The 16215-nt window shown below is 38.1% G+C and overlaps 1 protein-coding gene across 1 annotated transcript in view; it reads right to left on the reverse strand.

The window, feature by feature from the left end:
- The window catches only part of CAPZA2 (capping protein (actin filament) muscle Z-line, alpha 2), a 30599-nt gene that overhangs the window by 2474 nt on the left and 11910 nt on the right, over nucleotides 1–16215 (reverse strand). Inside the window, exons 2-9 of the mRNA XM_015416022.1 lie at nucleotides 11498–11561; nucleotides 9402–9453; nucleotides 8960–9023; nucleotides 6914–7120; nucleotides 3091–3170; nucleotides 2406–2484; nucleotides 1928–1999; nucleotides 508–570 (exon numbers count right to left, since the gene is read on the reverse strand). Of these exons, the coding sequence (XP_015271508.1) occupies nucleotides 508–570; nucleotides 1928–1999; nucleotides 2406–2484; nucleotides 3091–3170; nucleotides 6914–7120; nucleotides 8960–9023; nucleotides 9402–9453; nucleotides 11498–11561 (681 nt within the window). The remainder of the gene's footprint in view (nucleotides 1–507; nucleotides 571–1927; nucleotides 2000–2405; nucleotides 2485–3090; nucleotides 3171–6913; nucleotides 7121–8959; nucleotides 9024–9401; nucleotides 9454–11497; nucleotides 11562–16215) is intronic.

Raw genomic sequence — 16215 nt, forward strand, 5'->3', positions numbered from 1 at the left:
TTTCTGCCAATTCCCTCTACCAATGCAGATATCCACATTTTACCCAGTGCTGTTCCCAAAGGTCCCCTTAACCCCAGAGGATGGGAAAGCTTGAGCAAGAGGGAAAGATAGGAAAGTCTCATTTTGTGAGCTCTGTTCCATTCATTGCTCTCACTGGATGTCAGCCACTAACAGGTACTGGAACCTTAGGTTAATTCCTACTTACTTGAAATAAAAGAACCTTCTGATACACTTGGATACTGAACTGCTATTTTGGGAAGCTGGCAGAAAATGACTGTATATGTGTATTTTGTTAAGCAGGTACGTTCAAGGTGGACGAAAGCTTTTAATGTTCTTCCTGCCAGAAACTCAGCTCAGACTACCTTCTATATAATCCCAGTTATAAATACACACACACCTATAGCCATTTTCTGGCATTTTCCCAATACCTTTTTTTTTGGGGGGGGGGGGTCAGAAACAACCATTAGAATATTAGCTTGAATTAAATATTACAGACATGTTATATACCTGGTATTCATTTTCTGCAGCCTCTACTATCTTTACAAATTCTTTTGCAGTTTGGGCTTCATTCTAGAACAAAGAAAAGGATTTATTTTAAAATAATGATTTAAGACCAAGCACTATTCCAGATGTGATACAGAGCTTTATGATTATACAGAATTTGTTAGTTTCCCCCAAGTGTTCAAAGCACTTAAGCACACTTTTCCTGAAATCACTCTATTGCAGTTTAATGATAACCAAGAGGAACAAAGTGCAACTTCTCTCTATCCTTTTCTAGCTTGTATGTCTCCCCACCATGGAGATATCACAGCTTCCCCATCTCCCATTTAAAGATACAGACAAGAGCTATTCAGACCAGACAGAAGAGGGAACAGGAAGAACAATGGTAATGAACTGTTATTATCTTCAGTTTGTCAGCTCTTATTACCATGTCTTGCACCACAACTCTGCTTTGAAGCTTCCATATTATATTCATCTTCTGTACAGTGGGAAAATGTTCAGAATTGGGGGATTAGATTATCAAGATCCTACATTTTGTCTTTGCACTTTCTACCCACACAGGATCATGTACAATCCAGAAAAGCATGAAGCCACAAAAAATAAACAAAAACTATACTGATAAACATCCACTGAAGCAAATGTCATGGGTGATCACAGTACTTTCAACCATAACTTTCTAACTGTTTTAAGATAAACAACTCTAGTTCTAACTGCACAAAGGACATTAGACTGGTGTTTTGTTAACAGACCTTCAACTGGTTTTGAAACACGGGCTTTCCAAGGCAAATTGTGATATTGGGAGAGGGTCTGCCAGGGACAACAGGCAAGAATTTCAATAGGAGTGCTTGAACATGCCTAAATTAATTTTTGTAGTTTTGCTAATATGTTGTACAAGTTGACACAGCTCTTGGGAAAAGCTCGATAGCTCCAAGATCAGTATTATAATATCTGCTTAAAAAGATGGAAGAAGAGCACGTATTCAGATGACAAGCTTTGTGCAACCACATGGAAATATTACTAGCACACAAAGTAAGCAAGGCAGTGAACATTGCTAGCTTTAAAGAGGCTTCACTCACATGAAGGCATATTAGACATCAGTTTATTCTTTTTGTGGTGCCATTCTAGTACTCAGATCTTTTGCTAAGCAAAAGATGGAAGTTGTGGAAATTGTGTGGTGATACTAAGGAAGCACATAGACACAGTAAAATACTAGCGGGGTATTTTGGGCTGTAATGGAAGGAGGAAGCCAAGTAAAATCCACTCCACTAACAGAAATCTAGCCCATCAGCAGAAGCAATCTGTGGGATTCAAGCCCTTTTATTGATCTACAGGTATATGTGAATCAGCTCTTAATTCTTGTTAACAGTGAGCAATATCTGTGATAAATTAAAAATTGTTTTTATAGGGTACAGAAACACATACTCACAGTCACTGTTAGAGTAACCTGTATGTCTTTATGACTCACTAGCTGAACATTACCATCTTCATAATAGTGAACCTAAGCATGAGATAATTAATTAAGAAGGATTAAAAATAAACCCACCAAGCAAAAAAAAGAAAAGTATTTTGATGTGTTAAGGAAAGTTAGTGGCAATACATTCTCCCAAAATGCAGTTAGCCAAGTCTTAGTGCAGTGATTCTGCACTTTCATTTCATTTACACCATTATGGCTACTGAACTACACTGTTTCACAAAATAACATTTAGGAGTAGATTAGCCAATTGTGTACTGGTAAAATGCTGTAGTTGTATTTAGAATTCTAATTCATGAATGACTGATAAGAAACCTGCTTTCCTTTAAGAAAAAGTTACAAATATTTATTAAACCTGCTATGACAACAGTTTGGGATATATCAATAAAATGAGATACTCCCAAGATAGTTGTAATAAATTTGGAAAACTTGCCTGAATTTTCAAGATACCAGCCACCTGAGTGGTTGAAGGGGTGATTGTAAACTTCCATTCCGACCGCCAACGACCATTCCTTTAAAAACAAAACAAATGTATAGATTTATAACCCTGTAAATAAGTTCTTTAAACAAGAAACTCGGAGTACTATCCCAAGCAGAGTTACACATCCATTGGCTTCAACAGATAGGTCGACAAAGATAGGTTTAAATCTAATTAGGATGGCAACATAAACTTGCTTGAGAAAACAAAGACATATTGTGTTGAAATCCATAAAAACAAGCCAATTTGTTGAGGATCAGTTTTTATAGTTAAATGGCATTTTACATTTGGGAAAGAGACTTCACCCAATTTACTAGGGCATTTTTCAATATCAAATGTTGGTAGGCTTTCCTGTAACCAATATATGGAGGGGTCTCTTATGACCTCTTTCACAATGTAACAAGTTTCTGTCCCAAATATACTTTCAAATGTTTTCTCATAATGTTAGACTGGATATGCACACCTACTTCTTCAAAGTCTAACTGTGTCCAAAAACTGAAAACTGAGTAATAATGGAACTATATTATTGTGAATGCTAAAAATGCTGAAAATGGATACCCAATTTAACAACAAACACAATGAAAAATAAATGGAAATGTCACCAATTTACAAGATGGCTGACAAGGTAGCTTATACTTACCAAAAGTTTTTTGCTTGAAACTGATGGCTTTCTATGCATACAATAATCGTCTGATGTCCATCAATTGTCTTCCCATAAACCTTAATCACAAATGGAATGGAAGGCAGTAATGCTAAGTTCCAAATTCATGCTTTAAAGATTAAGTTTAATGTGGCACACTACTTCCCATTCTATAACTTAAAGATACAAAAAGGAAATTGGTCTCTAATCATTATCAGTTTTACTCTGTAAGAGAAACAATTAAATTACCATCACATCTGTGTACTTCTTAAAACAGGAAAACTCCACTAGTGCAATACTATGAGATCAGTTTATATAAATTACTAACAAGAGGAGCAAAGTGCCATTGACCAAATTGTGCAGGAAAATTAGTGGTCTACAAACTTGGCTGCCAACCACTATTCCTAGTGGGGGAAAGCCGAGAGGAGATGAAAAGTCTCTGGTTCAGGTTGGCTCATCTCAGAGAGATGAGGGGGTACCTGTTGCTTTTCTACAGGGAGGTGGATTGAAATTGTCCACTGAGACCATGGCTAGTGACATGGACTGTCTGACAAGGTCTTGAGATAGCAAGAGGAAGGTTGCAGGCTTAACTTGTATGGGATACTATAGCTATTTCTATACAAATGCTAGAAGAGTCCGAGGTAAAATCGGGGAGTTGGAGTGTTTGGTGTTGGAGGGAAAAACAGACATTACAGGTATTTCAGAAACTTGGTGCGATTCCTGGTTATATATTATATCGGAAGGATGGGGGGGGGAAGCGTTGGAGGAGGGGTGGCTCTGTATGTCAGAGAGGGTATACACTCCAGAAAGACTGAGAGGCTAAGACAATTGGATTCGCTTCTGGAAATTCTATGGGTTGAAATAGGGGGGCCAAAAGGAAACTTAACACTGGGAGTTTGTTATCGCCCACCAGATCAAAAGATAGAGGAGGATTATAAAATGATGAATGAATTAAAGATAGCAGCTAGACAAAAAAAACTGTGTCGTAATAGGTGATTTTAACTACCCACACATTGATTGGGTCAATATGTGTTCTAGTCGAGAGAAAGAGATTGAGTTTCTAGACACTCTAAATGACTGCGCTATGGAGCAGATGGTCATGGAACCTACCAGGGGAGAGGCGATCCTTGATTTGGTCCTAAGTAACACTCAAGACCTGGTGAGAGATGTAAAAGTGATTGCACCGCTTGGGAACAGTGATCATAATGTTGTTGAGTTCAACATTTGTACAAATAGGGAATTGGCCAAAAAGACTCACACAACCACTTTTAACTTTAAAAGGGGTAATTTTTCTGATATGAGGGGACATGTGGGGAGGAAACTGAAGGGAAAAGTAGAAAGGGTCAAAACCATTGGGGAAGCTTGGAAACTGTTTAAAACTACAATTCTAGAAGCTCAAATAAAATATATTCCGCAGGTTAGGAAAGGCACAAACAGGTATAAGAAAAAGCCTACATGGTTAACAAACAAAGTAATGGAAGCTGTAAAAGGTAAAAAGGATTCCTTTAAGCGGTGGAAAGCTAGTCACAGTGAGGCTGATAAAACAGAACACAGGCTATGGCAAATAAAATGCAAGTCTGTGGTCAGGCATGCAAAAAGGGAATATGAGGAGCATATAGCAAAAAATGTAAAGACCAACAATAAAACTTTCTTCAAATACATTAGAAACAGGAAACCAGCCAGGGAGGCAGTGGGGCCCTTGGATGACCAAGGGGTAAAAGGAGTACTGAAGGATGATAGGGAAATGGCTGAGAAGCTAAATGCATTTTTTGCCTCCGTCTTCACTGTGGAAGATGAGAGGTGCTTGCCCACTCCAGAGCCGCTGAGTTCGGGAGGGGTGTTGAAAGACCTGAGTCAGATTGAGGTGACGAGAGAGGAGGTCCTAAAACTGATAAACAACTTAAAAACTGATAAATCACCAGGCCCAGATGGCATACATCCAAGAGTTCTGAAAGAACTCAATTGTGAACTTGTGGATCTCCTGACAAAAATATGTAATCTCTCCTTAAAATCAGCCTCCATTCCTGAGGACTGGAAGGTAGCTAATGTCACTCCCATCTTTAAAAAGGGTTCCAGAGGAGATCCGGGAAATTACAGGCCTGTCAGTCTGACGTCGATACCGGGTAAATTGGTGGAAACCATTATTAAGGAAAGAATTAGTAGGCACATAGATGAACAAAACCTATTGAGGCAGACTCAACATGGGTTCTGTAAGGGAAGATCTTGTCTCACTAACCTGTTAATGTTCTTTGAGGGGGTGAACAAACATGTGGACAAGGGGGATCCAATAGATATTGTTTACCTTGACTTCCAGAAAGCTTTTGATAAAGTTCCTCATCAAAGGCTCCTAAGCAAGCTCAAAAATCATGGGATAAAAGGACAAGTCCTTTTATGGATCAAAAACTGGCTAATTAATAGAAAACAGAGAGTGAGTATAAATGGGCAGTTCTCCCAGTGGAGGGGTGTAAGCAGTGGGGTACCACAGGGATCAGTACTTGGTCCACTGCTTTTTAACTTGTTCATTAATGATTTGGAGTTGGGAGTAAGCAGTGAAGTGGCTAAATTTGCGGATGATACGAAGTTGTTCAGGGTGGTGAAAACCAGTGAGGATGTTCTGGTCGCCACACCTTAAAAATATATTATAGCTTTGGAAAAAGTGCAGAAAAGGGCAACTCAAATGATAAAAGGGTTGGAACACTTTCCCTATGAGGAAAGGTTAAAGCGCTTAGGGCTCTTTAGCTTGGAGAAACGATGACTGAAGGGTGACATGATTGAGGTTTATAAGATTATGCATGGGATAGAGCAGGTAGAGAAAGAGGTACTTCTCTCCCTTTCTCACAATACAAGAACTCGTGGGCACTCAATGAAATTGCTGAGCGGTCGGGTTAGAATGGATAAAAGGAAGTACTTCTTCAGCCAAAGAGTGATTAACACATGGAATTCACTGCCACAGGAGGTGGTGGCGGCTACAAGCATGGACGGCTTCAAAAGGGAATTAGATAAGCATATGGAGCAGAGGTCCATCAGTGGCTATTAGCCACAAGGTATAGATAGGGACTCTGGGGCAAGTGATGCTCCGTCTTCTTGGTGCTTGGGGGGAGGTCAACAGTGGGAGGGCTTCTAATGTCCTGGCCTCACTGGTGGACCTCCTGATGGCACCTGGTATTTTTGGCCACTGTGTGACAGAGTGTTGGACTGGATGGGCCTTTGGCCTGATCCAACATTGGCTTCTCTTATGCTCTTATGAGTCCCTTACTTCTGGATCTAGAAAGATGAAATAAATTCATTCCTTTTGTATGCACAGGGCAGTGAAGTAACAGGAGCAGCAGACTGGCTGTGTGCTTGTTAGTAGTGACACACACACACACACACACACAATCCATGACACAAATGCTACTCTCTAAAAATAAGTCACAGCCTAGCATGATTTTGACAAAAGTTTTATTCTGCCTCCCTTTGTTGTTGGCCACGTTCAAAAGTTTCTAACTTTTGTGGTTGTCCATTCTGTTTGTCAAAATTAAATCTCTGATGCCACTGATGATCTAGCAACCCCTGAAAATTATATATGGATTCTTGTGTGTATATGAATAATTCTAGATTATAGTTGTGGGAAAGGTCTGGGTACATAATTCACCCACTACAGATGAGTTTCAAGGTCATATGGCTGACTGCAGGCAAAGGCACTAACATAAATAAAGTAACCCATAAACATAGTTATCCATGAAAAATGTGTTTACCACAGACAGGCTGAAATAGAGAAATGAAACCAGCAGACTAAAGAATTGCTTATGCTAAAGCATTTTTCAGCTCCCCTAACACTTACTGTGCAAACTCCATTTGGATAATGTTCTTTCACATATGCTTTCATTGCAGTTTCTATTGAATTTCTCCATGACTCAATTGCATTTTCAACTTCATGAGGCTTTGGATCAATAGCCTCCTTTCTTAAATGATCAAATTTAAAAGAGATCTTGTTTTTAGGATCCAAAAATTTTCCATTGCCCAGGTCGCCATGTTCTGTTATTAAAACCTGAAAAACAAGTTGTTTTAGTTGTCAGATTATATAAAAACACGATACTACATAATTACAGCAACTATAATGAAACAGTAACAAATATTGTCTACACACATTTTTAGGTAAAGTCTTTTGAAACAAAACAGCAAAGGGTGGTCCTCAGGTCCAGTTCTGGTCTGGTGAGGCCCAAGTAGCCACGAGCAAATTAAACTACTTCCCACAATCTTTGAAAATGATTAGCCAGTCAAACTACAGAATGAAAGTATTGTGCTTTGAAAAACAAAATGAGGTTGTACATGATAATCCTGTAAAGCATATGTTAGAACATTTATCGCTTCTTAATTTCAAAACAGTAGGCAGAATACAAACAGTGCACATCTTTCAGAGCTGTGCTACATAAAATTAACACAGTATTTTTAAAAACAGGTTATTTAAAATAACATTTCAAACCCAGAACTGGAAATTGCTCCTTGCAGGAGTGGATTATGGATTTCTATGACAGCACATGACAGTTCTATCATTCATGATCTCCAGTAAAATGTCAGTATTGATTTTAGAACACACAGGCACGATGTATTTCTGGGTACCTTGTATCCTGCCTTAATGTTTCTGCTGGTCCATACAGAAGGATGGATACTGCAATGAATTAAGCTTGAATGTTCTGCTTTTCTGGAAGGAGAATCAAGCAGAATCTACAAGCTTTTGCTTGTTTGTGTGTCTCCCCCTACCCCCACATATTGAAGTGGTTCTAAATTTATGTCCATGTCTGACAGTGAAGCTGGGGCAAATTGTTGGCTCCTGTTATCAATAGTGGTAAGAAAACATAACCATCCTCTCTCCACTTCACTGTCAGATATTTCAGAAGATACAGAATGGTATCAGACAATGAGGATAGCCTTGGGATTACACTTTCTTACTGTCCCACAATTTGGATGATTAGATCATGGAGCTTTCTAAACCCTTCTTCACACACCATAGATTCACCCCATTCAACTGGAATGATGATGTGTAGTTTCTGAACCATGGTCATATCCATCACAGACAAGCCCTTAAACTTAAATTCAGTGTCGCTGTGGATTAAAATTAGTGATTATGAGGAACTATATTTCAAATTAGCTGTTGTAGATTTTGTGTCATTTCAGCTCTGTTAATGTAGCAGCGTTTGGCCTTGATATAAATTACCTGCCTACCATTTTTCTTCTCACCTTGACACAGAGAGTACACCGTCTTTCTGTGTTATACCTTTGAGGATGCTAGTCACAGCTACTGGCGAAACGTCAGGTCTTACAGTGCCAAGACCACAGCCAAACAACCCGGAAAATCTACAACAGCTAATGAACTCCAGCCGTGAAAGCCTTTGACAACATATATTTCAAATTGTACAAAAAGCAATTTTTGCATACATTATTTAACAGATAATGAAATAAACAATATTATGGAGTCATTGCTGCATAGGCTATTAAGCAAATGCACACGCCACTAGCTCCAGAGACCTGCTTGAACGCACCAGACTACAAAACAGGTTCAACACATCTTTTTATAAAACACTAAGGGAAACCAAAGCCTCCCAGAAGAGCTAAGAATAATCAACCACTATACAATCATTGTACAGTATGGGGAATTTTTTGGTTTTGGGTTTTTGCCAAGAATCATCATGACTAAGTTACTCAAATAACCCACACCAGAGACACAATTGTCTACATTCTCTGAATGAGCCATTGTTAACTTTTAAAAAAGCACAAGCAATAATCTAATCGCTACTCCCCCAAGCACTAAGAATTAGTTATCACTACAGTTTACAATTAAAAAAACCATTAAATAAGAGCAAGCTTTTAAAAATGCTTATATTCATACCTGTTCATCATAGCCTTCTATTTTTACTGGAGTAAACTGGTCCAAGTTATACTGTGCAAATGCACTATAATATGAAGATAACAGGCACCAAGTCAGAATAATAATTTTGCAACATGTTCTTCTAAACTTTAAGAAACATTTATAGTCACAGGCTGAAGTTAATGTATTAACACTAGTCACACTTCACATGCAGGAAAGGACCTGATTGATTACCAAATTAACTCAGGCCTCTAAAAGCCAGCTTGAATAGAAGGGTCTTTCTTACTTTGAAGAAAAGATCAGATTTGAGTTGGGTAAATTTTCAGAGCCCCAACTCAGGAAAAGGCACCTTGAAGCAGTAAGAGAGACATTTTATCTTGGCCTCTCATCATATTAATTATTAGTATTCTTCAATTATTAACATGGAGAAAGAAGATGGAACTCAAAGGGTGATAATACTTACTGGGCTGCTCCCTCCCTGAGAAGATTATCATTATTAAGCAGCAATCGAACATCTGAAAAATACTGAGCATTAGTGAATGGTAAAATACTTGATTACACTGTAATCTGTATATACTTTCATATAAGAAAAGGCTGTCTATTACAATGGTCTTTGTATGCATGTTAGCCACAATCATAGCTACAAAATGTTCTTAGTTTGGGTCTAGCCCAGTGCAGGGATTTTTATTTTATTTTTTTAGAAAAACACCCCACTATTTCAATCTCCTTTGTATCAGTTTATAATTGGTATGCATTTGGAATTTTTCCAGTATTGGCCATAATTTTTCAACAGAATCCAGAAATGAACAATTCTTCTTCATGGAAATTAGGTAGGACATCTTTAAAAAATAGAATGATCAACATTCTTGGGAAGAATATAGTTAGACCCAATATGCTCATAGTGTTCCAATTCCAATACGCACATAGTGTTCTTGCAAACTAAGGAGCCCCTGGGCAGAACTGCAAGGACACAATGCACAAAAGATGCATTCACTTATATGCAGCAATGCATCAAAATACACTCAAGGTCAAACACTGCCACATTAACAGAGCTGAAATGACACAAAATTGTTTGCCAAAGAAACTTTTTAGAAAAACCATACAATTGATTTCTCTAGATCAACACTGTAGTTCTATGATTATTACTACCATTCTATTCCTGTTCCTAAGATAACTTCTTACTTATGAGCATATATACAGCATATATACAAGCAGGAGACGACTCCTGAATCCAGCTTCACATAAGTGACAGCTGTAGAGTTGGATGCATCTTATCAGTTACATACAATATGCTGATTGTGCTCCTTCCTGGAGCCTAAGGATTTAATGACTGTCCTACATATCCCGGAATATTGATTACTGCAATGCATTCTGCATCAAGCTGTACCTGAAAACTCTTCAGAAGTTTTGGGTAGTGCTCAATACCACTGTTTTTGTTTTATATTTACATTTATATTTCAGCTTTTAATCATCATGAAACTCAAAGAAGTATTCAAAAGGTTCCCAGAAGGGTTCCTACCCAGGTACTACCCAGTCCCTGACATGGCTGCAGAACTATGTGCCTTGCAACCATCCCCAAAGGCTCCAATTCAATGTACAGTTTATTCCAGAGTAAGTTCTAGCCACCACAATGTGAGATTTCTGATGCCAAGAGTGGGATGTCATTCTTCATAATAATGAGGGTCTTTCCCCTCACATCAAAGAAAGCCAGCTCTTATTATATGACCCATCAGTTCAACTCCTCTACTCCCTTCCTGAATCTGTCCTGACTTCCAGAAAAAATACAAAGCAAGGAGTTGGCTCCTGGGTTGAATAGCAAGGTTGATTTTTCTACTCCTTTCATGGTTAGAGAGGTAGATGAGAACTCCCAGAATTTGTGCTGACTTCAGGAAAGCTTGGAAGAAAGGCATAACTTCTTTGCTTCACAAGTTTCCCTCACCTTTGGCACAAAGTCCATCACATCCAGTCCTTATCGCCTAGAGAGAGATCTTTCGTTTTTTGTTAGTATTCTGTCTTTTGTACATCTGGGAACTCCCCATGAACCCCTTACCTTGTTGTTGCCTGGCTTTGTTGCTTTCATGACTGGCATTTCTATTAGCAGCTTTGACAGAATATATATATTCTATACTCAAGAAGTGATAACTATGAACATGTAAACAGGTCCAAATGTATTTGCTTTGTATATTTAAGTGGATGTTAGGTTGACATATGGAACATGGTAGATTCTACCACTGTTTAGATGTTTATTTCCTCTTTTTTAAAAAATATCTAAAAGTATAGAAAAACCTGCCCATGATCTCCTACCAGATCTTGACATTCCAATTCTCCAGTCTGTTTTTATTAATGAAGTAGCAGCAGCGAACTCCCATTTGAGATTCTTAAAATAGGTTAAAATTCTCACATTATATTACATCTTATAAATGTAATGTTCAATTTTTTTTAAATTATGGGTACAAAGTGTTTTAATGTCATCTGTTTTACACCATGCATTTTAAAGAATCCAAACCAAAACATGTCTGAAAACTCACATAAGAGCCAAAAACTAGCAAGAATACTCACCATTAAAAACTTCATTAAATTCCCCAGGAGGAGCATGGATGATGAATTTTGCTGCAATGCGCACCTGAAATTGAAAATAATATTCTTCAATAATTGTAATTTGGTTTATAACAGAGAACCCATACTACTCTTTAAGAACTTACAGGCACTCACAAAACTGACTAGTTTTACTTTTGAGAACTGAGTTCTCCCAATAATGTATTAATTCTCTCATAAAATGCAAAACCTTATGGCAAAAAGAGCAGATGTGCCACCAAGTGAAATTAAAACAAGTTGTCTGAAAATATTTTACAAGTACAGGCAAAACACATAAGCATACTGTGAACAGTGAACTCAAGGTTATGTTGTCTTTAGACTATCATGAAAACTAATCTAATAGACATGTTTAAAGGGACTGATATGAGGTTAAATTGCCTTAGTCTATACTATCCATCCTTCTCCACTTTGTTGTTGTTGTTGTTCAGTCGCACAGTCAAGTCCGACTCTTCGCAAGCCCATGAAGCACATCACGCCAGGCCCTCCTGTCTTCCGTCGTGCCCCGGAGTTCGATTAATTTCATGTTCGTTGCCTCGATAACACTGACTAACCATCTCACCCTTTGTCGTCCCCGTCTTCTTTGACCTTCAATCTTTCCCAGCATCAGGGTATTCTCCAGTGAGTTCTCCCTCCTCATTTGGTGGCCAAAGTATTTGAGCTTCAGTATCTGGCCTTCCAAGGAACAGTCAGGGTTGATTTCTTTTAGGATTGACTGATTTGATCTCCTTGCAATTCAAGGAACTCTCAAGAGTCTTCTCCAGCACCATAATTGAAAAGAATCTATTCTTTGGCACTCAGCCTTCCTTATAGTCCAACTCTCGCAGTCATACAGTACTACTGGGAATACCATTGCTTTGACCATATGGCCTTTTGTTGGCAGGGTGATGTCTCTACTTTTTAATATGCTGTCAAGGTTTGCCATCACTTTCCTCCCAAGGAGCAGGCATCTTTTAATTTCATGGCTGCAATCACCATCTGCAGTTATTTTGGATCCCAGGAACGTGAAGTCTGTCACTGCTTCCACGACTTCTCCTTCTATTTGCCAAGGAGTGATGGAGCGGGATGCCATGATCTTAGTTTTTTTGATGTTGAGTTTCAAGCCAACCTTTGCACTCTCCTCTTTTATCTTGAGCAAGAGGCTCTTTAGGTCCTGTTCACTTTCTGCCATTAGAGTGGTATCGTCTGCATATCTGAGGTTGTTGATGTTTTCCCCAGCAATCTTAATTCCGGCTTCTGAATCATCCAGGCCGGCATTTTGCATGATGTACTCTGCATATAAATTAAATAAGCAAGGTGACAATATACATCCTTGTCGTACTCCTTTTCCTACGCTAAACCAATCAGTTGTTCCATATCCTGTTCTAACTGTCGCTTCTTGACTCTTGTACAGGTTTCTCAAGAGACATGTGAGGTGGTCTGGTACTCCCATCTCTTTAAGGACCTGCCTTCTCCACTTATCCTAGCATAAAAATGTTCAGAAATACCATCAAAAAAAGATAACCCTCTGAACCTTACATATGTGAAAACCTGAAGTCTGGTTAGGTTTCAATGACTATTCTCTGGGAAAAAATTAAAGTGTAATTGAGAAATGTTTAACCTATGTCAGCATGTTCTAGAAAGAGCTAGTCCTAAAACAGACAGGAAGAACGAACCAATCAGCTGCCCAAACCTCCTACTGGTTGACACTTTAAACAGTGAGCAATTGTTTTCACTATTAAAAGAAGTATGTGCTGCTTCAAGGAGCCATACTGTGGGCTTGGAATCAGCAATAAAGAGATACTGGACAGGTAGGTGATTCAGTTTTAAAAGGCCCAAATATAGCCTGAATAAGAATTACAAATCATACAATATGCACAATTGGGACCTTATGCGACCCTAAAACAGACGTGTTTCGACCTACCGGCCTTCTTCAGTAATTGAGCCTATGTTGCACATAGGCTCAATTACTGCAATACTAATATTAGTCAACATAGAACCAAATGAAAATTATGTTCTGATAAATATCAGTAACACAAGGCAAGGATGGCTCCACATTTGCTTTTGAAATCGAATCTCCTGGACCAAAACAGCAGGGTACACAATTGAAATACCATAGTTATACGTACCTGATTTGGGCACATGAGGCTTATACAGTACATCCTTGCCTTGTGTCACTGATATTTATTTATTTATTTTTATTATTTTTATTATTATTTTTCAAAATAACTTTTGCCAAACAGTTACTAACCGTAAAAATACATAAACAAACAGATGCACTCCAGTAACATAAACAGACTACATCAAAAATAACTCAACATTCCCACAGAGAGATCCTCTATAATACTCCAGGTCATTAGACTGTATAAATAAAGGAATGAGGACTTCACCCATCGAGCATAATAAAAATGTTTCACATCAAGACCCACTTATGAAAATGAGCATTAGTAGGTAATATATCACACGTAGTAAGATAAGAAAAAATTGGGAACCAGGTAGATTCAAACTTGGAGTAGGGAGACTGTGAGGTTTGGGCTCTATGTATCTTATCAGTGATCTTTGCCATCACAAATTGCTCCCACACTTCGTCATCCCAGGCAGTTAACGTTGGAGGCGAGATTTCCAACATGAAGCAATAGTCAGGCGTGCTGTTGCAAGGAGTAAAGCAAGTATTTCCTTATTTCTTGCATCTATGTCGGAATTCCAGTGGTTCAGTAGAAATACTTCAGGTTTGAAATTGAGTACATAATTTTCACTTGGTCCTATGTTGACTAATATTAGTATTGCAATAATTGAGCCCATGTGCAACATTTATGCTCGACCACTGAAGAAGGCCGCTAGGTCAAAACACATCTGTTTTAGGGTCACATAAGGTCCCAATTCTGCATATTGTACAATTTCTAATTCTTACTGAGGCTGTATTTGTGCCTATAATTGTTTTAAACTAATTTGTAATAAATACATGTATTTAACCTTTCAGGTTCTTAACTCATTTTTTGGGGTTAAGTTTTTGTTCCCCTCGTTCTTCCCCTCAGTTTTAAAAGAGCCAGCAGATCAGCCCATGCTAGCCTGAATGCAATGCCATTATTCTAGGTAAGCCAGGTTTCTGCTGACAGGAGGGAAGAGGAAGAAGTTTGCTTACTGGCATAGTATTGTCCTCTTTTAATAATCAGATTGTATTTCAGGCTTAACCATAACTGACATTTTGCATTCAGCTGTTGTCTTCCTTTACCACTCCTATTCTTCTTTACTCGAACAGGCCCTTTTGTAGATGAGATATTTCAACTCCTCTGAACTACTGCACTTTATGAAATGGTCTTCTGCAAAGACATTCAGAAGGTAAGGACAAAATGCACTGATTACTGCTGGACCTGCAATATTATTATTCACTTGAATATTGCAATCTGCTTTCATAAAAGGTCAAAATCTTAATTGGGTTTTATATAATTAAGGCTGAAATTCCTTGGAATCTAGTCCAATGCATTTAAAAGGAACATAATTCTAAGAAAGCATGCTTAATATTGATGGAAAAGTATCAAGAAACAAAGCTATAAAATATGTACATCCTGTTTTTCATACATAGTATCAATGCATTCAAACAGTGGCCAACAACGTTATCAGTCACTGCTGTGTCTTATCTTCTGGCCAAAACTTGATACCATTACACATATCCTGTTAATCATTCTATTGCCTTTTAAATGATAAAACTAAGAAGTGGCAGAGGGTTTTTTTAGAGCCACACATGTGATGCTATGAAACAAGATGCTCCTCCTAACCCATAGTCTTCCTGTTCTGGCCACAACGGAAACTGATTTTGTTCAAGGCAAAGTCCCTTGTAATGAAATTGCCTATATAAGGCAATTACAACCTGCAAGCAAATGTCATTATGAGTTCCTGAATCCAAGCTAAAGCAGTTCATATTTGAGTGAAGTAACTTTCTAAACTTTCTGAAGTGGAACTCATTTCTAAACTTGCTGTGCTATTCAGGAGCCACTTTCAAAGCAACTTCACACTATCTTCTCCATCTCCAACATAAAATCCATATCAGTTAATAATGAATAAATTCATAATTTTTCATGTTTAAAAATACAGCAGTACAGAACTAGCTAAATCTCAGTCTGCTGGTCTGGGAGAGAACTATAGTTAATATGTTAATGAAGAGTAACTAACAAGACAATAGGACACTTCTAGATATAGACAGAGAGTCATGTTCTCAAATGAGACACACCAAAAATTCAGAATTTTCCATCAGGTAGGAAGAAACATCCTTTATGATGTCCAAAACGGACGGAGTCAGAGACTTTACTCAGAATACCAGGAGTTCCTAGGGAGCATTGGGAGGAGGAATAAGAATGTCATTTATGGTTTCTCTCAGGCCAAAACAAGGTTTCTGCCAATCTGAAGACAAAATACAGTTCAAGAATGTGATAAAAAGATGGAAACAGAAATCTGGTAACTAAGATTATTCTGCCTCCCTCTTAATTCATTATCATCGTCAGTAAATATCAGATTGAGGTCTGTGTTTATCACTCATTTTATTTTTCCCTTGTTCTATAGTACTATCCCATGTATTTATTTTTGCTTTTTGGAATCAATGACAAGTAAGCTCAATTTGATGCTGCCATGGTCATTTTGCACACACAACCAAACATGGCTGATGCATGCCAAAGTACAGGGAGTCTAGGAAAAATTGCCTGGAGTTCTGA

This window comes from Gekko japonicus, unplaced genomic scaffold, assembly GCF_001447785.1.
Source record: "Gekko japonicus isolate JY-2015 unplaced genomic scaffold, Gekko_japonicus_V1.1 scaffold159, whole genome shotgun sequence".
Classification (NCBI taxonomy): domain Eukaryota; kingdom Metazoa; phylum Chordata; class Lepidosauria; order Squamata; family Gekkonidae; genus Gekko; species Gekko japonicus.